Here is a 27390-nt window from a genome sequence, read left to right on the forward strand (position 1 = left end):
AGCAGATTCCTTCTTTGAAATTAATAGGGTTTGTGTGTGGAAACAGTTGTCTTCTTAATGACAGGCTATATTTTCTTCAGTAGGTGTTTTCAAACTTTACACTTTTGAGCAGTGTGCTGTGATTTTAGAAGATAATTTATTGTTTCTAAGTGGGTAACATCTTGCTGAATCAGTTTGAATAAAAAGTGCTAAATCAGGAGTATCTACCTCCAGTTACTGAAGAATCCATCTATTCTGGATTTAGGACATTTTTTTAAAACAAATCAAATCGATGGAACCTGGTTAACTTAGCAACCTAACTAAATCAGTGGGATTCTAAAATTTTGGAATGTTAATTTTTCTCCTTCACTGGAGTTGAATACCACATTGAGTAACAGCATATGAAACTTAGCCTGTTATAAATTCCCCATTTCTTAAGAAAGACAATAAATCAGATTTACTGGTTTCAGTGTACAATATTAATTAAATTATCTGTCAATGCCAAAATATGGGGTACTAAAAATAAAAAAACAAAAACATCAAAGTTGATTTTTACTATAAATGTGTAAAAATTCTAACACAATTGCTTGTTACTTATTGTATACTTTCTTTTGCATATAATTAAGCGATAGTTAAATGACAAATTATTTGTGTATTTTATAATTACAATATGCACTGTAAGGAATATGAAACAACACCATCAAATTAGCTTTATGGACCGAATAATTAAATAAGCTTTATAAAAAATCCCCTTAATTTCTTTGGTTCTTTAAGTTAAAGGCATACATTATTCTAACATAGATGTCTATAGAGACAATACATGTTCCTATGAAAAAGTGCATCTGGATACACAGGTTGTAGGAGAATGGTCCTTGAGTCCTGAACAGGTTACTTTAGTCAAGCATAGTAATTGGACATCCCTGTTCTAAATAATGGTAATTTTAACTTGGGCTATAAAGAAAAGACTTGACTTGTGAACATTTGAAAAAGAGATGTAAATCCCCTGTACAACATTTTTTCCACTATATTAATGAGATATTTCAATTATTTTAGCCTTTATTTCTATATATTGCTTTTGTCTAACACTTTCTGCTTGTATATTTCTCTATCATGACATAAAAGTTTTGCTTTATTCCAAATTGATTTGCATACTATGTACAAATATACTATAACAATTTATAATATAAAAGAGTGCCATAAAAAGAGTGCTTTAATTTATTTTTTTCCCCTTAAATACCCTTTAGATAAATATCTTAGAAAATAATTCTCAACTCCAGTAATCAGTGACCACCAACAGGTCAGATTTTCAGAATATAACATGAATTAAACAGATGGTGGTCCAGTTACTGTGATTAACCTAACTGGGCTCAATTACAGTTTTCCCTATGGCCAAAGCTGTTAGTAATCACTAAGGACTGGAGATGATAAACATTGGTCTACAAAGCAACACATTCTAGATTGTGTATACCATATTAAAACAGGTAAGTACCATAATTTGACATTATTTTTGCATTTGGGTTGCTATAAGTTTTGAACATCAAGATTTAAGACATATAAAGTTAATTACAAATTAAATATGGCATTCCAATGTTAGTTAATTTCCATTTAGAATTGTAATGGCAAATGGTGAACAATGCACCGTAAACTGACAATGTGAATTACTTATATGAATTAAAAAACAGACTGAGGATTGTGTAAATACTGCATGTGCTCAATTAATTAATTAATTAAAGTTAAAAGTACTTTTAATTAATTAATTAATTAATTAATTAATCTCACATTGAATTAACATTCTACGGGAAAACAAAACTTTAAAAATAGCTTCTTTGTAAAAACAAAAACAAAAAATAAAAATAGTCAAATGAAGTAACTTAGTGCATTGTTATTTTCTAATATATGTACATATTTACAAAGGATAATAAAAGTGAAGATAGCTTTACATGATGCAATCAATCAAACCATATGTGCTGATACTTGAGAGGATGTTAAGGCTAAGCCTCCCAGGCTTCTAGAGTCAAAGAAGTTTTGTTGCCCTGCACCATTAAGGAGGTGTACACTTTCCATAGATGGGTGTATCTGACGATCAGTCATGGTACCACTTGGAGAAGAACCCAAAAAGCTTCCTTGAGAGGAAAGAAGTTTTTCAGGACTAGAAGCCAGTTTGGGGGATGTCGAAAAGTTGTATCCATACAAAGCACAGGGACTATGTAGACGAAATGCATTGTAGGAACTCTGGTGTGGTTGGCTGTTGCTAAATGCATTGCTTGCTGGTGTTGGCATGATATACTGAAGCTGAGGAGACATTCCTGAAATTTGCATAGACAAGCTTGTTGGGGGGCATCCAAAGGTATCACTCTCATTACCAGCAATGGACATATTCACTGCAGCACTACTTGTCATACCAACATAAGAATGGGTCCTTGGTGTTGCAAAGTTCTCACTAGTGGCATTTGTGAGTCTGTTATAAGTCTCAGCAAGTGAAGTGCTGTACCTGTTCAGTGCAAGGCTCGATCGACCACATGCTGAATAATCTGCTGGTCCAAGGCTGCAAAGCTGACTAGTGTTTGCACCAAGATGAAAAGCAGGAGAAGTGCAGGGGGAACCAGGAAGAAGGTGAGGGTGGCTTCCAGAAGTCCCAGAACCTGCCAGCAGAGAAGAAGCTCCAGGGCTTCCTGAAAAACATGTTCACAATGTTATCCATATGTAAATACATATTTAATATAAACAGAAAGGGGTTAAGAAAACACGGTTTTGCATTGACAAGGAAAATGAAACCCTGAATGTCCTGAAATCTATAACAAGGCAATCACAAAAATATCAAAGTGCTGACATTTTAATTTAAGAGCTAAAATGCTACCCTTTAAAGGTAGACATGCTGTTTTAATAATAATAATAATAATAATAATAATACCGGAAGCTTTGTTCTGTATTACCTTGTTTTGGCATACCAGGTATGTCCTCAAATGTTAGTGTCCTAAGGGAAGGCCTCCAAAAAGCGTAGGACTCCACAAGAGCTTCAAGGCCCATTCTAAATGAAAAATTACATATAGAACACATTAAATAAAAGAAGTATTATATATATAATTATATATATATATATATATATATATATATATATATAGTGAACCATAAAATAGAGTTGTTCGTTTGCACCATTGTCAAAGCAAGCCTTTGAAAGTAATAACCTATTTGTAGCAAAAGAAAAGCTGAAAGAGACAGAAATTTTGATAAGGTAACTTTATAACATGAATTTAAAAACAAAATGGGGGAAAATAAAGTCTTAAAATAAATTATGTATAAGCAATTTGTTATTATTTAATGCCTGTTTTAGAACTATGTAATAACTATCAAACAGTTTTCATGCAAAACTCACTCAGAGACCCCAGATATTGTACAGACAGCCCTTATAAACCGTTTATTAGTTGAAACTAGGAAAAATGTGCCTTCATTTTCAGCAGTAACCCAGACTTTTCACTTCTAGTTAAATAGGAGATAAAAGCTACCTCCTGGTGAAGTATAGCTAGGGTGATAATTTATACAATATGCCTTTGAACAATTTCCACATTTTATCACAGATTTAATTTATACAACCAAACAGCCACATTTATTTAGTGAAATAGTTACAATTATTTTAAGGGTAGAAATTGTTTTGCTTTCCTGGTTTAACATTTTATAGGGTCAAACCGAAAGATTAACTAAAGAATGGAACTTTATTCTCAGCACATAAATTTGCTTTCACTTTGCTAATATTCTGCAGGGTATCTTTTAACGGCCTAAGCTGCTGATTTCTATTAAATAAAGCTTGCAACTATATACGACTTAAAGGATGGTGTAATTCTATATATAAATATATAAAACTAAATTGCATTATACCAAAAAAAGATGTTTTACTTTGTAGAGTAGCTAAAAAAATGTTTTAAAATATATGAAGTAAAAAAAATGTAACTGCTGAAACTGAAAATTATTTTTGTAATAAGCATTTGGGTGTCATGTATACAGAATATCTTCTTAATAGCTAGACTAAATGTTATATTATCCCTGTGAATTAAAATGATAAAAACAGATTTCTATTTAGGAAAAACATTATTAGTCAGGAAGAGCTATTCAATGATAAAGAAAAATCAATTCTTCTTTAAAATGTTAAGATCTATCTATTCATCTAATCCATCAATCTTTCTATCCATCTATCTATGTAAAATGTGGCTATATATAATAAATAAAAAAGGCACAACCAGCACCTTATTTTTTATTGGTATTTATTTATACATTTTTTTATCCATTTCCTCTTTTTAGTTTCCCTTTGCCCTCTTTGTACTTCTATGTCTATGTTGCATTTTGTGCATTATCACTTATTTGTTTGGAAAATTAATATAACTTTTGAAATAAAAAAGTCACTAAAATGATCCACTTTTTCCAGTTCCTTTGTGCTAATTCTACTCTTTAGTTTATATTACATTGTTTGTTAAGTTATTTCTTTAAAGTTTACTGACTGTAAAATCTGTGAAGCTAGGTCCTGAGGTCCTAGATGTAAGTAGACTAATTCTAAACATGATTAAATCACCTCCTAAACTAAACCAGATTTTAGCTTGTCACCCTTTTTACAGATCAAACAAAAGTGAGAGGCTGGAGGGAAATCTTTTTTTTTAGTGGAAGCAGAAGTAATGAACTAGTAAAAAAAAAAGTGCTATTTCCTAGTAAAATAAGCAAGAGCAGAGCACCTGGCTGGTAAGTATGTAATTATAATAATAATTAGCTACTCATTGTATTCACAAATTAACCCTAGCACAGCAATCCTTATGATATTAATATTCTAAATATGTGAATTTATTTAATACAAATTTATTAAAATCTCAGAGCCATAATTCATTTTTTTAGCTACAAACATCACTAAAATGTTTTTATTCTTATACTGATTAAAGAAGATATTATTTAATATATTTATGGTGAAAAAAAACCAAACATATCAGGGATACAAGTGTTTTGCCAAGCGCCGTAGGTATAATTAATTCTCACTTTTATTTTTTTACAGATTGTTAACAATGACTTGAGGGTCTCCAACTAGACAATTAACAGCTTGACATTCAAGATAACACCTTATACACATAAATGTTCTTATTAAAAAGGAAGTGGGCAAAGTACCAAACTTGCAACGTGTTAAGGTGTTTATGCATAATAATTTGTCCTTTTACCATAATACCCATACATGCATAAAGTGTTTGCTTTCCAGTATATTATTATTGTGCTACTTTCAATGTATTTACTTTCGATGCTGATTCTCTGCATTCATATTAAGCGTATGAGAGCTAACATTTAATCTAGTGTAATTTAACATGTACTAGTTTATTCATGTAGATTTATCAGACACAATATCCGACTTTTGATAATCTTAAACAAAACTTTATACCACAGCAGAATGAGACTTTCATATAACATTCCTTAGCAATTTTATCAAATGTTTAATTAAAATCAATTGAAAAACTTTATTTGTAAACCATAGACATTTTCTAATGTTTTGAACTTCAATAAAGTTTAAAGGGACAGTATACTGTAAAATAGTTTTTCCCTTAATGTGTTTACAATTGCTTTTTTTACCAACTGCAGAGTAAAAAATGTATGAAAATTAGCTTTTTAAGGCTTATTTGTGTATATTAAAGCTCTGATTTTGTGTTTTGAAGCCACAACCTAATAAAATGGGTTGAGCTTGTAGGTATAATCAGATTTCATTACTGTATCACATTGTGCACATATACCTGCTTCTTTATCTTATATCTGTCCTTAAAACAATCACCAGTACTTTGAGAGAACAATGGAAAATCAACATTGTATTACCTTATCTCTGCTATATCCGACTGGGAGTGTAATTTCCTCTGCTGGCTGTGTTTATAAAGCTTATCTATAGCTGGTACGCGCAGCCACAAACTTTCAGAATAGGTGGGGATACCACATGCTAAATCAACAATTTCAAATGCCAATATAAGGGTAAAGGAGCTACTTGTAAACAATTTAATACACTCCAGCAGGTAAAGTGGATCATTGGGAACAAATTAAAGGGGAGAAAATATTTGAGTAAACTGTCCCTTTAAACATCAATTAGATAAAACACTAGACAAATTTGGTGATGGATTTTTTCAGTTGAAAATGAACAAAATATCATTCAGACTGTAATCAATATGAATTAAACATTATTTATATATCTGGATCTGTACTGGATTACCCAAAGATAGAGCAAACAATCTAGTGATTCTAAAATATGGACAGTTTAAAGATAACAGTTAAAAATGCCAAGAACACAATCCCATTTGGTTAAATCTATAGGTATAAAGCTTTAAAATAGTATCCCTGTACTGGATTTAATTCCATAAAATTCTCATATAAAAAAAAAACAATAATAAAGGGGGGGGGCATATCAAAACATCAAATGAGGATAAAATAGCAGTTAAAAGAAATAAAATATATGTAGTTTAAATTGTAGTTTCTTCACTGTAGATGTAACCTCACTTTTGTCTTGCTTAACAAACTTTCTAAATTAATTTACCATTTATGATGTACTATTCTTTCTTTTTTTGTTGAAAGCTTCCTACTTGTTACTATTATTTTTTTGAGTAAACAGAATCCCCCTAAAAACTGGACACCAGTTTAAGTTTGTTAGTGGTGTAAGTGAACATACAATTTTTATTAGAAGATGAAAAGCTAAAGAATTCTTACGGCAAATTACTCTTCTCCTTCTAAGCTATAGAAATATTTCCTATAATTTTAGGGTGAGATAGTTTGCAGGTTTTAAATAAAATAAGGTGTTTTGGATATTACATCAAAACACTGGAAACTCTACAGCAAAAAAAAAAAAAAAAAAAATTGTGTATACCAAACTACATACAAGTTAATCTCTTTAATAGTTGGATTAAAAAACACACTTATTTTTGTATACAAATTACACCCTGCAAATATTTATATAGATAATATAGTGTTGATAACAAATAATATACAACATGAATATATACAGTATCTCACAAAAGTGAGTACACCCCTCATATTTTTGTAAATATATAATTATATCTTTTCATGTGACAACACTAAAGAAATGACGCTGTGCTACAATGTAAAGTAGTGAGTGTACAGCCTGTATAACAGTGTACATTTGCTGTCCCCTCAAATTAACTCAACACACAGTCATTAATGTATAAACCATTGGCAACAAAAGTGAGTACACCCCTAAGTGGAAATGCCCAAATTGGGCCCAATTAGCTATTTTCACTTCCCGATGTCATGTGACTCGTTAGTGTTACAAGGTCTCAGGTGTGAATGGGGAACAGGTGTGTTAAATTTGGTGTTATCTCTCTCACACTCTCTCATACTGGTCAATGGAAGTTTAACACGGCACCTCATGGCAAAGAACTCTGAGGATCTGAAAAAAAGAATTGTTGCTCTACATAAAGATGACCTAGGCTATAAGAAGAATGCCAAGACCCTGAAACTGAGCTGCAGCACGGTGGGCAAGACCATACAGAGGTTTCACAGGCAAGGTTCCACTCAGAACAGGCCTCACCATGGTCGACCAAAGAAGTTGACTGCACGTGCGCAGTGTCATATCCAGTGGTTGTCTTTGGGAAATATACGTATGAGTGCTGCCAGCATTGCTGCAGAGGTTGAATAGTTGGGGGGTCAGCCTGTCAGTGCTTAGACTATACGCTGCACACTGCATTAAATTGGTCTGCATATCTGTCGTCCCAGAAGGAAGCCTCTTCTAAAGATGATGCACTAGAAAGCCCGCAAACAGTTTGCTGAAGACAAGCAGACTAAGAACATGGATTACTGGAACCATGTCCTGTGGTCCATTGAGACCAAGATAAACTTATTTGGTTCAGATGGTGTCAAGCGTGTGTGGCGGCAACCAGGTAAGGAGTACAAAGACAAGTGTGTCTTGCCTACAGTCAAGCATGGTGGTGGAAGTGTCATGGTCTGGGCCTGCATGAGTGCTGCCGGCACTGGGGAGCTACAGTTCATTGAGGGAACCATGAATGCCATGTACTGTGACATACTGAAGCAGAGCATGAACCCCTCCCTTGAGAGACTGGGCCGCAGGGCAGTATTCCAACATGATAACAATCCCAAACACACCTCCAAGATGACCACTGCCTTGCTAAAGAAGCTGAGGGTAAAGGTGATGGACTGGCCAAGCATGTCTCCAGACCTAAACCCTATTGACCATTCACAAATAGAAGGTGGGGGAGTGCAAGGTCTCTAACATCCACCAGCTCCGTGATGTCGTCATGAAGGAGTGGAAGAGGACTCCAGTGGCAACCTGTGAAGCTCTGGTGAACTCCATGCCCAAGAGGGTTAAGGCAGTGCTGGAAAATAATGGTGGCCACACAAAATATTGACACTTTGGGCCCAATTTGGACATTTCCACTTAGGGGTGTACTCACTTTTGTTGCCAACGGTTTAGAAATGAATGGCTGTGTGTTGAGTTATTTTGAGGGGACATCAAATTTACACTGTTATACAGGCTGTACACTTACTACTTTACATTGTAGCAAAGTGTCATTTCTTCAGTGTTGTCACATGAAAAGTTATAATAAAATATTTACAAAAATGTGAGGGGTGTGCTCACTTTTGTGAGATATTGTATGTATATATATATATATATATATATATATATATATGGGTACAAGGGAAAACAGCGCTCAAAAATTCATTGTCTAAGACATAAAACATAAAATGATAAATAAATATTAAAAGAATGACAGAAAGATATTAAAAGAATATAATATATATAAAATCCATGAATCAACAAGTGCAATATACTGCAAAATGGTGCAAGTCCACTCAAATATTTTCTTGTAATGAGATTCCCCTTAACAGATTTTACCTCAATCTAATGAGGTAAGTAGCCACACTGCAAGGGGTAATAGGGTACTGGTACAGGTGTGTCCGGTATGGCAAGGGATGTCTTTATGATCTCATCCACCTTTTGGAGTATGTAGTATTGGAATAATTCACATCCAGTTGTTTCCTCCCAGGATATTCAAATATGCCATCCACCTTTTGGAGTATGTAGCTTTAAACTTCAGTTAACCTCTTCACGAGCTATGGTAGCAGCTAGATTCCATCCCTCTAAAGGACACTCTGACTCTTTTAATATTTATTTATCATTTTATGTTTTATGTTTTAGACAAATAATTTTTGAGCGCTGTTTTCCCTTGTACCCATTTTTAACTTTTACATTTATTGGTGAGTTTGCACTATCCTCTGATGTATTTGTTTTTTAACGGCTGCTAAATATTCTCCCCCCAATCTGCGCAACTTTTGGTGCTGCTTGTTTACAGATCAGTTTTCTGACCTGTTACATTCTACTTGTGTGCATAACTTTCCTCTGTCTGAGGAAGGGGTGAATGCCCCGAAACGTCACTGTTTAATTAAAGTGTATTTAAATCCAGTGAGTGCATATTATTGGACACTACTATATATATATATATATATATATATATATATATACAGCAGGCAGGTCAGCGCTCATGGTTAACATTTCATCCACCTAGTGTGCTTCCATAGTATTGATAGTAGTAAAGAATGGGGATGCACTCGCTAGGATTTCCAAAGTTACCTTTAATGTAACATTTCAGGGTGTTACCCCCTTTGTCAGAAAATACAAAATAACAATACACAACCTACTTACCACCGTGCCTTTTAAACTAACCTAAGTGATACAGTCCCAGGTCATCACCTGTGATGCCACTCCCACAATCAGCAATCAACAGGTGTTTCGCTGTTATTTTGTATTGTCTGACGAAGGGGGTAACACCCCAAAATGTTACATTAAAGGTAACTTTGGAAATCCTGGCGGGTGCATCCCCATTCTTTACTACTATATACACACATATATATGTGTATATATATATATATATATATATATATATATATAATACGTGAAAATCAGCACTCTCTGGGCTTGACATTCGGTGAAACAATCCTTTAATTACATACCAGTCATGTTTTGGGGTGTTCACCCCTTCATCAGACCACTCCGAAATGTCACTGGTATTTAATTTAAAGGATTGTTTCACCTTATGTCAAGTCCAGCGAGTGCTGATTTTTTACGTATTCTATTGATAATTATTGAGCACCCTGGCGTGTGAACTGTTATGTTTGTGAGAGTGCACCTTTTCTGGACTTTTATATAAATATATACTTCTTAATTATTTAGTTTATACTTATATATTAATGATTTATCATTTCACAATAATATTACTTTAATTACAACATTCGATAATATGTTGATATAAACATATGGAGATCCCCATCCAATAAATTATATTTTTAACCTTTGTATTCATTCATTACCACCTTTAATTTGAAAACGTACCAAAAATTGGTTAACATATTATAAAAATTAAAGAGATGATCCATTAAGGCATGTAGTTAACACAAAATGCATAAGAGGCCTCAGCTATACTAGGATATTGAATTTGTTATTTTTTTTTTGTTTGTTTGTTTGTTTTATATTGAACATAGTTCATATTTTTGTGATATAGTAAGCCTGTAAAGTCACAGTAATACAATGCTCCCTTACTGTGGGGATTTATACATAGAGAAAATTAAAACATGGAAGACTTTATTAAGAGCAGAAGAATGCACAACAATACAGAATCACACAGTGAAACCAGGAGGTAAAAACAAGGCTCAGTTTTCTTTCACAGTTCAAGTTTATAGGGATCTGAGGCAGAAATACGGCTCTGTGAGAGAAGCAACTCTGGGTTCCCCTTTTAAGAGAAACACAGGCCAAAGCTCCTATTTAATGCGCGAGTCACATAACTTGAAATATTTAGGTTATCGTGATTACATTATATTTATTGTGAATTTTTGAGCATAACAAATCATTTCATGTGTCACTTGTTTTAACTGAACAGATAAGAGTAAAACTTGCAAGCTAAGAGATGGGAAAGAAATATTACAATGCTGCCCAATATATTTAAAAAGAAATTAACCAAAGTCCTCTTATTTTTTATCACCAAAATCTGCTTAAAGCTTTTATTTTTAAAAAAAGGCATTGAAAGTCTTGATGTGACTATTACTAGTGAAAATCTGCTTGGAGCCCTTATTTACCTATATTAAAGGGACAGTACACTTTAAAATTGTTTTTATATTAATGTATTTTCAATGACTTGTTATACCAGCTGCAGAGTATAACATTTATGAGAAATTGCATTTTCAGGTTTATTTGTGTATATGAAGTTGCTGTATTTTTTTGCTCTTAAACCACAGCCTATTACAATGGGTTGAGCTTCAGGTAATATCAGATCTCATTATGTTATCACTTTTATGTACACACACTTGCTTCCTTATCTTATATTTGTCTAGAAAACCAAAGCTCAATACTTAGAGACAACAATGGAAAATTATAATTTTATTACTTAACTATCCTGCACCCCACTGAAAGAGTAATCTCTTCTGCTGGCTGTGTTTACTTAAGCTATTCAATACTCCAGTATAGAAACTTTCAGTATAGGTTTGTATACCACAGGCTAAATCAGCTATTTCAAATGCCAAAATGGGGGTAAAGGAGCTACTTGTAAACAATTTGAAACACTCCAGCAGGTAAAATGAATCATTGGGAACAATTTAAATGGGAGAAAAAATTTGGGTGAACTGTCACTTTAAGGGACATTAAACACTAAATAAATTATAGATAGAATTAAGCTTTCAAAGAAAAGAGTAGTCTGTGAATAACACGTAGATGTAAATTAAGTATAAAGTTTTGATGTCTATAAAACAATGGGATCTGCCATGTTGTATCTTAGGTTACCTTCTCTGCTGTGGCCAATTAAGGACAGCTATAAATAGATCATTAGAGTGTGCAGCCAATGGCTGTGTGGAATTTAACAGTGTTCTGCACACCAAATATTATGATATTCTATGTAATATTTATAGGAATTGTTTAGACTGTTAAAAGTGGAGTCGCTATTCAAGTCATAGTGAATTCAGGGAACTAATTTACAGCCATTCTGATAGAATGACAATGATACTAACCTGTTTCGGCCTGAATCCCTAAAACCTTTTGCAAATGGATTTCTATCAATCTTTAATCGTGTAATCTAGAAAGATATAAAAGACATGCATATTAATTAAGCAGATTAACATTGTAACAAAAAAATAAGAATCATATTAAATATAAAAATAAATATTCATTTTTTTATTATGTTAATAATGTGTTTGCTGCACATTTAGTTGAAAATAAATATGAACTGATTAAATAGTTATAGTTCTTTATTATGGGAAACTTTCTAAATAAATATTTTATTTAAAAATAATTTAATTTGAACAAGCTTTAATCAACATTGTGATTTTAGTTTAAAAACTGTAAATTTAACTTAAAGAGACATTGCAGCCAAAATTAATATGCACACAGGTGCATTTTGGTTTTAAATAGAAGCATTTCTCCAATATACATGTATTAGCAAAAATGTTTCTAGCAAAACCTGTAGCTGTTTCAAGAGTGTACTTAAGTATGCTCTGTGCACCAGTATTGTAGGCACATATCACTTGCTCAAAAAGCCTAAGGCGCTTGCATTTTCTGGTAGTGACTCAAATTACATCATTGGTGACATGATACAAGCCCCACTGGATCTATGAGGAGCTGCAGTATTTAAGATGATCGTGTACTAGCTATGCTTCAAATGCACGTGCATAGAAAAATGCTAACACTAAAACAGTGATAATTGTTACTAGAAACATTTTGACAATATATGTTTATTGTAAATATGTTTCTTTTCAAAGATGTAATTGATCTATGTACATCTCAATTTTGACCGGAATGTTTCTTTAAGGTTGTGAAGAGAATACATAACTAGCTTAATTAATATATGTTGTTTTTTTTTATATAATCTAAAGTTTATTTTTTTTAATGCATGGAAACAAGAATGTTTTATCCTCTCTATGAAGACAAGCATCCAAGATAATATTGGCTTGAGTGATACAGCCTCTGGCTGGCTGCAATGCTCCAGTCTACACAGCATTTTAAGAGAAGGAATCTGGCTAATAATTTGATAAAATGTGTTTTTAATATACAAAGTTTTGCAAATTGAATTCTACGTATTTTTTAGTAAAACAAATATTTATACTATTTTACCTATTGCATCAGTAATATATAATCTTTCAAAAAATGTAAACCAATTATTGGTTTAAAATGCATTTATTCTCACATAAACATATTTTAGTTCCACTGTTTTTTGTACAGAGCACACATGATTCCAATTGAACATATCTGTGATTCCCAAACAATTCACTAAAATGTGTTAATGATCCCTCAGAGGCAAACTCTTTTTCCATTCATTTTCCACTGAATTTCTGAATAAACCATAATGCCACAAAATGTTAAGCCATACAGTTATTGTGTACACAGACAATGCTGATTTTTAGAGGCTTAAATTTATGGACTAGATCTTCTACAACTTAGGAATGCGCACCCATTGCCAAGTTTTCATTATATTGCTCAACAAGAAGAAATGTATCTCCATAAAGGTAAATTATATACAATATAAAACAAATAACAAATAAACATACTATTAACTTATTTATGCTATTTTTTATTTATAAAACATTATAGGCTAGATTACAAGTGACGCACTACATAGCGCATTCGCTCGAGCATTAACACTACCAGAAGTAACATTTTTGTGTGCATTGGTTAGCGCTCATATTACAAGTTGAGAGTAAAAATTGTGTGTAAAGACTAACAATTATCACTCACTCGCTAACCTGACACCATGTTGCTATACCCGACAGGAGTTATTAATATTTCACATCCAAATGTTCTTTACATACAGGAAAATGTTATTTTTATTTTAAAGATATATTTCTATATCTATTTATATATCCCTATACCTGTATATATATATTCATATAGATATATAGGGATAACTAACTATTTTACATTAACATCATCAGATATATATATATATATATATATATATATATATATATATATATATATATATATATATACATAGAAATATATATTTAAAAATAAAAATATTTATTTTCTATGTGAAGAACATTGGAATGTAAATTATGCATAACGTGCCTCAAGTTCCGTGCTGTAGGTCAGACTGATATGCTACAGGAAAGTTCTCTTCTGTGAAAAGCACAGATTGGGCAGAAAGAGGCTGCACCCTGGGTAGGGACCATCTCTTAGGGAGGGTTATTAAGCACTATCTGTTCAAAGTTGAGCTTCTCTCTTTTGTGTTTTTACTCTCCCTAAGGGTAATGGAGGCAACCAGACGTTGACCCCTTGCTCAATGTGACTAGAGGTATATAGCTGCACCTGCACTGACCATGCACATATAGGCCGAAGCGCTACTTCGATGTTAACCATTGAAAAATGTGTCACATCTGACACTGAAAATGTTTGGAATAAACATGTTTTAATCTCCTTAATAAAGGTAAAGTTTTACAAAATAAAACGGTGAGTGCTGTGGAGAGAGAGAGAGAGAGAGAAGAGAGGAGAGAGAGGGAGAGAGAGGGAGAGAGAGAAATAGAGAAAGAGAGAGATAAGACCATATACCTTTGAACCCTTATAACCCTTTTTAATAATATATTTTTTTATCAGAAAGTGTTTTTTTTTTTGTCTAAGCCTTTACGCAAGGTCTTAAGCCACGCTAACCAGATGCACATTAAATTGAATTGTGCTCAATCTAACTTGTTAACTTTCAACTTGTAATAAGCGCGCAAGTTAATGCGGTCGCAATATTGCAACTGCACTAATGGTATTGCACCACTTGTAATATAACCATTTGTTGTAAAAATAAAATCTTCTCTTTTCATAGATAATAGCTGTAAGAAAATAGCTTACAAACACCTAGATTATGATTTTTGCGCAAAACTAACGCCAATAAAGTTGTGTTATTTCACTCTCCATAGCTCTGCCATTACGAGTTACTGAAAAGCCTCCTTATGTGTGCGATATGGTGGCGTTAAGCTCCATACCACACAAAAGCCAAGGGCTGCTTTGACGTGCTCGTGCACGCTTTCCCCAATAGACATCAATGGGGAGAGAGTGTTAGAAAAAAACCTAACACCTGAATTGCGGAATGAAAAATCTCTTTTTAAATTTGTAATTTAGATTTTTTTATTGGTAGTATTTTTTATTTTATTAGAATAGTAATGTTAGGTTAATTTATAGTTTAATGTTAGGTTTATTTTTTTTCACAGGTAAGTTTTTATTTATTTTAAGACAGTTATATTGTACTTTTAATTTAAAGTTAAGGGGGGGTTAGGTTTAGGGGTTAATAATTTAATTTAGTGTTTTGCAATGTGGGGGGGCTGGCGGTTTAGGGGTTAATAGATTTATTTAGTAGCAGCGATGTGGGAGGCCGAAAGGTTTAGGAGTTAATAGGTTTTATTTTAGTGTTGGCAATGTTGGGGAGCGGCGGATTAGGGGTTAATAGTTTATGGGTGTTAGTGTACTCTGTAGCAGTTTAGTTATGAGTTTTGCAAAACATTTTTGTTTCGCAAAATCCATAACTACTGCTCTCCGATGACGGTATGGATCGTGTCGGTATAGGATGTAACGCAAGTATTTTAGCCGGACCGCACAACCTGTAATATCGGCCCTATGGAAATCAATCACAATTTTTTTTTTTCAAGTGCTTTATGGACGTTGCGTTACAGGCTAAAATGCTTGCATTACAGCTATACTGACACAACTCGTAATATGCGTTCCTGGCCATTACGCAGGAATTGCTATTTTTACAGCCTTAAAAGTCGTACCACAACACTTGTAATCTAGCCGAAAGTCATCATTTTTTAACAAACTGGAAGTAAAAACTATAGCAATCAGGTTCAAGAATATGTAGGAAAATTTAAGAAATTACAAACAATTACCTGGGACTGATTTTTTTTTTTTGTCATTTCTTTATCTAACTATATCATGTCCCAACTAAAAATATGTAAGAAACAAATAGGAGAGATTATATCAGTTGGGCATTATAAGAAATGTGTACAGTCACAGGGTATGATATATTTAGGCAAAGAATGACAACAACAAAAATTAGTCCTAGATAGTTATCTAGAAAAAAAAAAGATTTTTTTTGTTTAGAAAAGCAGGAGGATAATCATATTAGACAAAACCAAGTGTAGCAGATAACTCATAAAAACCACTGACTATACCTGTTGATTCTGATATGCTGTCACTGTGGTAAATATTGTTTCTGAAAATGAAAACGCTTTATCTCCTTCTCCAGCAGGAATGGGTTTAACTGTTGAAAGTTCATTTCCACAATCTTTGCGAATGACATGGACACGGGGCTGGTATTTGTGCATCGAATGAAGTATAATCTGAAAATGAGAAATGTGTTCTCTGTTATTAAACAATGAATACTTTTAAAAGATTTTGACTTTAAAATGCATTTTTCTCAATTACCATACACGCTGAACTGTGTAATAAGGTGTTTTAATGTCATTCATTAGAAATAAATTAATTTCATATTTAGTTTTTAATTACATTTGACTGAATTTTTGGGTTATTCTCTGATCTTAATTATTCACAGTTGAGTGTCTGTCATAACTGTGTTTGAAATTATAGTTTGGTTTTCATCCTGAAACTTCAAAAGCTAAAAGTAACTTTATTTTAATGCTGGTGACTTCAAAACCATGGATGAAGGCCTGAATAATAAAGAACAAGCTGTGATGGGAACAGTATTTTGACCAATCCTAGAGCCTCTTGATGCATTTTGCTGATTATCCTTAACTTTTCATGAAAACAATATGGGCTCTTGCTTTCAGTAATGGGGAAAAAAGAGCCACTTGTTTCCAATTAAGGAAAAGATCTGAAAAAATATATATATTTTATTATAGCAACATTCTGCAACAAGTCTTTATGTTAGGATATATTGAATTACATGACTCATGCATTTTGTGGCCTAAATATAAGCAGTAAATCATATAGCATTGTCAGTTGCTGATTTTCTTCATCACTCATCATCTAATGAGAATATCTGCATTTGTGCCTGAACATTCTCTATGATCTCAACTGACTGAGAGCAACCAATTTATTGAGCATTATATTGTGATGTAAGTGTCAGTCTCTTACATCCAGAACAATACAAAGCAAAATAAACAACTCTAAATTATAAAATTGAACAGGATAGGCTCTGTGTAATAACATGATTTAGCATCATGGCTTCACTCACTAGGGGAAGAAATCTATTCTGCACTGGTTATAGAATATCTTATAGGCACAAAAACAATGGTTATCATTAGACATATTATGGTAGGATCTAGGCCTACATGAGTAAATGTCATGTTTTTTTTTTTTCTAAGAACATTATAACCAAACTGCAAAATACAAACTTAGTTTTATTTTATTTTTTTATAAAGTTGCTCATTTCAGATAAAATTGTGGCTTCTTAGCTACTACCATATTTTCAAGAGTATTATCACCAATTTGGACACACAAAAAGGTTTTGCTTCTAATGTAATAAATATAATATACATACATCCAAACTGAGGTGCTAGGCTCAACCAAGGAGATTTATATATATATATATATATATATATATATACACATACACAGTACCCACAGCATGTCGCTAACTATTAACACACATTCTGCTAGATTACGAGTCTTGCGTTAGCCTTAAAAAGCAGCGTTGAGAGGTCCCATCGCTGCTTTTTAACGCCTGCTGGTATTACGAGTCTGGCAGGTACAGGTGTACCGCTCACTTTTCTTCCGTGACTCGAGCTTACTGCAAATCCCCTTACGTAAATTGCGTATCCTATCTTTTTAATGGGATTTGGCTAATGCCGGTATTACGAGTCTTGGAAGAAGTGAGCGGTACAGCCTCTCCTGTCAAGACTCCTACCACATTTAAAAGTCAGTATTTAAGTGTTTTATGGGCTAACGCAGTAACATAAAACTCTTAACTAAAGTGCTAAAAAGTACTCTAACACCCATAAACTACCTATTAACCCCTAAACCGAGCCCCCCCCCACATCGGAAACACTTAAATAAAGTTTTTAACCCCTAATCTGCTGACAGGACATCGCCGCCACTATAATAAATATATTAACCCCTAAACCGCCGCACCCCGCCTCGCAAACACTAGTTACATTTTATTAACCCCTAATTTGCCATCCCTAACATCGCCGACACCTACCTACATTTATTAACCCCTAATCTGCAGCCCCCAACGTCGCCGCTACTATATTAAATTTATTAACCCCTAAACCTAAGTCTAAACCTAAGTCTAACACCCCCTAACTTAAATATAATTTAAATAAAACGAAATTAAATTACTACAATAAATGAATTATTCCTATTTAAAACTAAATACTTACCTGTAAAATGAACCATAAGATAGCTACAATATAACTAATAGTTACATTTGTATCTATCTTAGGGTTTATATTTATTTTACAGGCAACTTTGTATTTATTTTAACTAGGTACAATAGTTATTAAATAGTTATTAACTATTTACTAACTTCCTAGTTAAAATAAAGACAAATATACCTGTAAAATAAATCCTAACCTAAATTACAATTACACCTAACACTACACTATCATTAAATTAATTACCTAAACTAACTACAATTAAATACAATTAAATAAACTAAAGTACAAATACCCCCACTAAATTACAGAAAATAAAAAAATAATTCAAGAATTTTAAACTAATTACACCTAATCTAATCCCCCTAATAAAATAAAAGAGCCCCCAAAAATAATAAAATTCCCTACCCTATACTAAATTACAAATAGCCATTAAAAGGGCTTTTTGCGGGGCATTGCCTCAAACTAATCAGCTCTTTTATCTGTAAAAAAAAAAAATACAATACCCCCCAACATTAAAACCCACCTCCCACACACCCAACCCTACTCTAAAACCCACCCAATCCCCCCTTAATAAAACCTAACACTACCCCCTTGAAGATCACCTTACCTTGAGCCGTTTTCACCCAGCCGGGCACAAGTGGTCCTCTAGAGGGGCAGAAGTCTTTATCCGATCCAGGCAGAAGAGAACCTCCAGACGAGCAGAAGTCTTCTTCCAGGCGGCATCTTCTATCTTCATCCATCCGGAGCGGAGCGGGTCCATCTTCAAGCCAGCGGACGCGGAGCATCCTCTTCTTCCGACAACTCCTGACGAATGAAGGTTCCTTTAAATTACGTCATCCAAGATAGCGTCCCTTCAATTCCGATTGGCTGATAGGATTCTATCAGCCAATCAGAAATTAAGGTAGAAAAAATCCTATTGGCTGATGTAATCAGCCAATAGGATTGAATCTCAATCCTATTGGCTGATCCAATCAGCCAATAGGATTGAGCTTGCATTCTATTGGCTGTTCCAATCAGCCAATAGAATGTAAGCTCAATTCTATTGGCTGATTGGATCAGCCAATAGGATTTTTTCTACCTTAATTCCGATTGGCTGATAGAATCCTATCAGCCAATCGGAATTCAAGGGACGCCATCTTGGATGACGTCATTTAAAGGAACCTTCATTCGTCGGGAGTCGTCAGAAGAAGAGGATGCTCTGCGTCGGCTGGCTTCAATATGGACCCGCTCCGCTCCGGATGGATGAAGATAGAAGATGCCGCCTGGATGAAGACTTCTGCTCATCTGGAGTTCCTCTTCTGCCCGGATCGGATGAAGACTTCTGCCCCTCTGGAGGACCACTTGTGCCCGGCTGGGTGAAGACGGCTCAAGGTAGGGTGATCTTCAAGGGGGTAGTGTTAGGTTTTATTAAGGGGGTATTGGGTGGGTTTTAGAGTAGGGTTGGGTGTGTGGGTGTGGGTTTTATTGTTGGGGGGTATTGTATTTTTTTAACAGGCTATTTGTAATTTAGTATAGGGTAGAGAATTTTATTATTTTGGAGGGCTTTTTTTATTTTATTAGGGGGATTAGATTAGGTGTAATTAGTTTAAAATTCTTGTAATTATTTTTTTATTTTCTGTAATTTAGTGGTTTTTTTTTGTACTTAAGTTTATTTAATTTAATTGTATTTAATTGTAGTTAGTTTAGGTAATTAATTTAATGATAGTGTAGTGTTAGGTGTAATTGTAACTTAGGTTAGGGTTTATTTTACAGGTATATTTGTCTTTATTTTAACTAGGAAGTTATTAAATAGTTAATAACTATTTAATAACTATTGTACCTAGTTAAAATAAATACAAAGTTGCCTGTAAAATAAATATAAATCCTAAGCTAGCTACAATGTAACTATTAGTTATATTGTAGCTATCTTAGGGTTTATTATACAGGTAAGTATTTAGTTTTAAATAGGATTAATTCATTTAATTGTAGTTATTTTCTTTACATTTTTTTAAATTATATTTAAGTTAGGGGGTGTTAGGGTTAGGGTTAGACTTAGGTATAGGGGTTAATAAATTTAATATAGTAGCGGCGACGATGGGGACGGCAGATTAGGGGTTAATAATTGTAGGGTTCGGCGATGTTGGGGGCATCAGATTAGGGGTTCATAAGTATAATGTAGGTTCCGGCGGTGTCCGGAGCGGCAGATTAGGGGTTAATAATATAATGTAGGTGGTGACAATGTCGGGGTGTCAGATTAGGGGTTAATAAGTGTAGATTAGGGGTGTTTAGACTTGGGGTTCATGTCAGGGTGTTAGGTGTAGACATAAAAAGTGTTTCCCCATAGGAATCAATGGGGCTGCGTTAGAAGCTGAACGCTGCTTTTTTGCAGGTGTTAGGGTATTTTTCAGCCCAATCTGCCTCATTGATTCCTATGGGGAAATCGTGCACAAGCACGTTTTGCCAGCTCACCGCTACAGTAAACAACGCTGGTATTGAGGTGAGATGTGGAGCTAAATTTTGCTCTACGCTCACCTTTTTGCGGCTAACGCCGGGTTTAAAAAAACCCCATAATACCAGCGTTGTCTTAAGGGAGCGTTGAAAAAAAAATGCTCATTAGCAACCCACCCCTGTTACCGCAAAACTCGTAATCTCGTGAGTGTTTTTCTATTAGGGTAATAAATGATTTACGTATTTGGACAGAATCTCAACACCTTTGAACAAAACATTGAGATTTACAGGGGAAAATTGTTAAGAGAATATGTCAGACCTGGAGGAGAAATGTCATTCTTACTTATGGAACACCCCTGTGCAGCCCACTAGCTTTGGCAAGGAAATTGATTTTACAATAAGGAAGCAATTTGCTTTGAATTGCATATCATAAATATAAATTTCACACTGTTTTATGCATGCACATTGCAATTTTAATAAGATTTTAATAAATGTTTTTTTTCCTGCATAATTTCAATATGAATTGTAATTTTTCAATTTTCAATAAAATATTATTTTTGCAAAGCAATTTTATTGCTATTTTAATGTAATTAAACAATACAATTTTTACTGCATGTTTTTGCCTCAGTATTTCATTTATTCTTTTAATATGATTTCCAAAATTATGATTGTTGTGTGGGTCCTATTGTAATGTATGCATCACATACTTAAAAGTCAGGAAAGCCCCTTTGCAAGACACTATTCTCAATGTAAAAACTGCCTTTCAATAACTAAGACAGGGGCTTGATAGTAATGGCAATTTTTCTTAGAAAATGTCACAAGCCCAGAGAGTTTTAGATTATTGGGCCTTGTATGATAAATCTGATCATATTCAGAGTGTGTTTATTAAGCAGAAATCCTTCCCTTTCTACCGATTTAAACACATTTTTGTAACTGATTACAATTTTCATATTAGATAATTTTATGGACAATTACATGTGAAGTAGAAGTCCTATGATGAATACTATTGATTTCTATTAACCTCAGCAAATTGTATTTCATTATCTATATATTTCAGTCAAATCTTGGATACAGTGAAACAATAATGGGAATCAAATACGTCAACATTAGAGGGATCCATGCTCTGAACATAATTTTAAAACAATTTAATTAAAGATACTACTATTTATAAGAACATCCAAGAATAGATTTAACAACATTAACTCTATATATTTAAAATACAAATATAATGACATTTAGAAAAAAAATCTGCTTTACCTGTACTCCTGCTAACCAGTGCATGGAAAGACGCAGTAAGAAAAAAATAAAGATATTATGCAATGTTAAGTTAATACTTTATCAATATTTTCTCCTTATATATCCCACATAAGATATCTTTATCATTTATCATTAAATAGCCTACATACATCTACAAATTGCTTTATTTGTATATATATATATATATATATATATATATATATATATATATATAATATATATATATATACTGTATATATAATATTATATAATGTGCCACCCTCTTATTAATAGATTATATACTCCAGGGTAACAAAACTTGGGGGACATATCAAGTAATCTATAGTTTAGTACATGACATTGATGTGTACATAATTGTGTGCAACGTGACCTGTTTTACTAGATCCCATGATGCTAACGATGCAAACTAGATGTATAAAATTGTTGCAGATATATGTGTTTGGTCACACTCTGTATTTGTGTATATTGCAATGAGACTTCAATGAAGATTTAATACCCTTAATGCAGATGTTATGTTTTGACAATTGTTGCAAACACAGTTGCCATAGTGATAAAGAAGCATGTGTACTCATAATTCTATCTCTGTATGATGTCATAGAAAAGAGGTAAGGTTGAACAAAAACACAAAAGAGAAAGGTGAAAATTTGTTAACAGAATTGTATTCATTTATGTATATGTTTGTTGTTTGTCTTATCTACATCATAAGAGATTAATTTTGTCTTCCACAACCCTTTAAATTATATGAAAACCTAAACCTAAAATTAAATGCCCTTAGCTCATGGCTGTGGTTAAGCTATTTAACCACCAATCAGCAAAAGCTACCCAGGTTCTGAACCAAAAATGCGCCTGCTCCTAAGCTGACATTTCTGCTTTCAAATAAAGATACCAAGAGAGCAAATAAAATTTGATAATAGGAGTAAATGAGAAAGTTGCTTAAAATGTCATGCTCTATCTGAATCATGAAAGAAAAAAATGTGGGTTTAATATCCCTTTTAAATGAAATACTACATCCAATACAAATCAGTAGACTTGTGCAGCACTGAATAATTTTTTTGGACTAATCATTTTGAACAAATAATATGTTTGGTATTCTTTTCAGTTAAAACAAAATAAATACTAAATATCTGGTAACATTTACATTAGTTTTCATTAAAACAAATGTAAATGTTCCTTTACTGTAGGTGAAAATGTATCACCTGTAGTTCTATACTTATAGCGCACTGGGGGAGCCGTGCTAATCCATAGAGCCCAGGACCATGCTAATGAAATTAAACAAATATACTTATTTTTGTTATGAATATGCATTCATAATAAAATGAATGCACATGTCTACAAATCAGATTACTTTGCTTTCAGCATATAGTAGTATCTTACAATCGCCTCTATTTTCGCATGTGTTTTTATATTAGCGTCATAAGTGTTTTGCATATTTTGAAACAATTGAGACACTTTTAAGTTTGCAAAATCTGCAGCGGTACAATGTTTACAGAATACGACAAACCTAGTGAAGAAAATCAGCTACACCCAAGGAACACCCCTGTTCAGCCCACTAGCAGAGGCAGTAAAACTCACCTTACAATATGAACAATATGGACAATAATATGCTAAAGAGGTGGGTCTTTCTTTAGGAAATTAGGATTGGTTGTTGTTTGTATTTAAGTCAGAACTCTCATTTAGTTAGTAGAAGCCTGATGAAACAGACAGTGTTCTGAGAAACGCATTGCTTTCTGTGTTTTTAATACCAGAGTCATTCATTTTGATCTCTGTTTTTATGTTTTATATTAAATTGTGATAATTACAATTTTATTTGAGAGTCTGAACTTAGTATTTCCACTGAGGACACCTAGGATACTGATACTCATGCTGGGCCAGTGAGCTCGGACACTGCAATCTCCCAGTCTGCTTGATTTAGCGCAATCTGGTGCTGCTAAACTTGTGAGTATTCATTCTTTCATTTACTCACCTCATTCTGTATATACTATATCACACTAGGAGGCGCCTTTGTTTTGTGATTATTTTTCACAGAAAAAGATTCATCTTGACGGGATATTGTGACAGAGAGCTGACTCCTATCGGGTGTGAACCCTTGTGTGACTATCCTTCGACCTGAATGAATAATCAGGTCTACCATCTATAAAGGACTTGTGTTCCTAGTATTCATCTAAGGACTAACATCCAGAATCAGCTAAGAATCATTAGGACTCATGTCCACTGCTATAGTCTGTCTTTAGACACTATTGATGTTTTTTATTTATTGTTTTGCTTTGTTTTTTATTATTGGTATAATATTCCTGTATTAATTGTGCTGTGGATAGAAATATACACACACCTTTATCCAATAATTGCACCCCCTAGAGTTGGTACACAATTTGTGTATCAACATTATAGGAGTATTCCGAAGTCAAAATAAACTTTTATGATTCAGATAGAGCATGCCATATTAAGACAATTTCCAATTTACTTCCATTATCAGATTTTGCACAGTCTTTTTATATTCACATCTTCTTGGGGAACAAGATTCTACTGAGCATGTGCATAAGCTCACAGGGTATATGTATACTAGTCTGTGTTTGGCTGATGTTTGTCACATGATACAAGGTGCCGGAAAATGGGAGAAAAAATAAATTTATCATAAAAAAAATCTACTGCTTATTTGAAATTCTGAATAGGTGCTAAGTCGTTGTCTTTTTATTATGCACTTGTTAATTATGCAATTCTACTGCATTGAGTGGACACCCTTCACAAGATACACTATTCTCAAGGTCAAAACTGGCTTTATAGAATATGGACAGGGACTTTATAGTACTGGAAAGATTTATTATAGAATCTCACAAGCACAAAGACCTTTTTAGAATCAGGCTATACAGTAAGTCTAAATAAATGGCTTTGTCTTTAATACATTTTTTTTTTCATTTATTTACTCTGGATCTATCCACAAAGCTGTGATCTGTTACCAACTCTCTACTCTAAATCCTCCCAATCATGGAGCTCAAATACCTACTGACCTTTGCTCATACACAAACACTTATTCCCAGTGTCCCCCAAGCCATATAATTCTCTTAAAGTGGATTAACAATGTTGCTACTCAACCACATGCCATTGTTTGCAATACCAGTGAGGATCATAGGTGGTTTATGTGTGGACACTACTGTAGAGCACAAATCAACAATATGTGCTGGCTTAATAGCTTACAATAGTCAGATTTTCAACCTCAATTATATATATATATATATATATATATATATATATATATAAACAAATTGACAGGGGTGGTGACACTCAAAAATAGGCTTATGGTGAAACTACAACTGTAGTAAGTGTGCAAGCAGTCACAAAATATTATAAATATACACCATATAAAGATTGGGCTAATGGGAAAAATATAACAAAAGCCAAAGTGTGACACAGGCTGCACCGAAAAACAACTTAATTTTATTACAGCTTCAAAAAATGCTCAGTGAAATGTCTTTTACAAAGTGCAACTGTGTAGCTGATACATAAACCAAAAGTAATAATTATTAGCTAAACAGACGTCTGTTGTGTATACCGTACATAACATAAACATATTATGGCATGCCAAAGACATTGGGAAAGAAATTATATTGCATACACATTTAGATAAAAAAACCAGTGTATGACATAAAACACACTGGGAGCACATAAGTGCCGTACGTAGCACGCTCCCTGGAAATGTCCCAAATGTAGACAAAAGCATAAAGTGAATGTTAGTGGGTATAAGGAGCACTTAGTGCAGCCGCACGCTCCAAAATATAAACGGAAATGTATACAGACAGTCTCTGTGCAGCACAAAGTAAACTTTTCAATAAAACATTGAGGGGAGGGGCGAAACGCCTCATCATTCCCGCAATCGATACTCACCTGTGAGCTGATGGTCAGCTGTGAACCAAGCCCTCCATGCTGAATGTGTGTTTGGTGAGTGGAACAACGTGCCCGCAAACGGATGCAGGGGATGAGCCTAATCGCAGCTATGAGGAGTTACACCTGCCTTAAGTAAAAACACAGCACAACTGGTAACTACACAGTCCGGATACGGGATCCTGGAAAAGACCCCCAAGAAAGGAGGTATCAGGGTAAATTGGCCCATTACCGGAAAAGTTGTTTATTGAAAAGTTTACTTTGTGCTGCACAGAGACTGTCTGTATACATTTCCGTTTATGTTTTGGAGCGTGCGACTGCACTAAGTGCTCCTTATACCCACTAACATTCACTTTATGCTTTTGTCTACATTTGGGACATTTCCAGGGAGCGTGCTACGTACGGCACTTATGTGCTCCCAGTGTGTTTTATGTCATACACTGTTTATTTATCTAAATGTGTATGCAATATAATTTCTTTCCATATGTCTTTGGCATGCCATAATATGTTTATGTTATGTACGGTATACACAACAGACGTCTGTTTAGCTAATAATTATTACTTTTGGTTTATGTATCAGCTACACAGTTGCACTTTGTAAAAGACATTTCACTGAGCATTTTTTGAAGCTGTAATAAAATTATGTTGTTTTCGGGGCAGCCTGTGTCACACTTTGGCTTTTGCTATATTTTTCTCATTAGCCATATATATATACTTTTTAAAAAGATTCTCTTATTTACCCACATACAGTTGGACATTCCCTTCAAGGTTCATGTCTTTCTTCTATGATAAGCCAATTAGAAGCGTACTTCCTGCTCTCTTGAGGATAATAGAAATGTTCTCTTGCTATAGAGTTGAAGGGTGAACTGTGTATGCATACTTTAAAGGGACAGTACACTGTAAAATTGTTTACATATTAATGTATTTTCAAAGACTTGGTATACCAGCTGCAGATTATAAAATTTATGAGAAATTGCATTTTTCAGTTTATTTGTGTATATGAAGTAGCTGGTTTTGTGCTATTAAACCACAGCCTATTACAATGGGTTGAGCTTCAGGTAATATCAGATCTCATTATGTTATCACTTTGTGTACACACACTTGCTTCCTTATCTTATATTTGTCTAGAAAACCAAAGCTCAATACTTAGAGAGAACAATGGAAAATTATCATTTTGTTACTTAACTATCATGCCCCCCACTGAGAGTGTAATCTCTTCTGCTGGCTGTGTTGACTTAGGCTATTCAATAGAATATACTCCAGTATAGAAACGTTCAGTATAGGTTTGGATACCACAGGCTAAATCAGCTATTTCAAATGACAAAATAGGGGTAAAGGAGCTACTTGTAAACAATGTAAAACATTCTAAAAGGTAAAATGAATCATTGGGAACAATTTAAAGGGGAAAACATTTTGGGGTGAACTGTCCCATTAATCTAGAATAATCTGTAACCACATGCTATCCTCTACAGCTCACTTGTATTATCCACAAAAGTGTAAGCAGTACAGCTTCTCTTTGGCTGT

The 27390-nt window shown here is 33.7% G+C and overlaps 1 protein-coding gene across 1 annotated transcript in view; it reads right to left on the minus strand.

Moving 5' to 3' along the window:
* Window positions 1-1782: 1782 nt before the first annotated feature.
* TBX18 (T-box transcription factor 18) overlaps window positions 1783-27390 on the minus strand; it is a 34625-nt gene continuing 9017 nt past the window's right edge. Inside the window, exons 5-8 of the mRNA XM_053709088.1 lie at window positions 16141-16308; window positions 12004-12068; window positions 2913-3007; window positions 1783-2651 (exon numbers count right to left, since the gene is read on the minus strand). Of these exons, the coding sequence (XP_053565063.1) occupies window positions 1933-2651; window positions 2913-3007; window positions 12004-12068; window positions 16141-16308 (1047 nt within the window). The 3' untranslated portion in view covers window positions 1783-1932. The remainder of the gene's footprint in view (window positions 2652-2912; window positions 3008-12003; window positions 12069-16140; window positions 16309-27390) is intronic.

Source organism: Bombina bombina, chromosome 4, assembly GCF_027579735.1.
Source record: "Bombina bombina isolate aBomBom1 chromosome 4, aBomBom1.pri, whole genome shotgun sequence".
Lineage (NCBI taxonomy): Eukaryota > Metazoa > Chordata > Amphibia > Anura > Bombinatoridae > Bombina > Bombina bombina.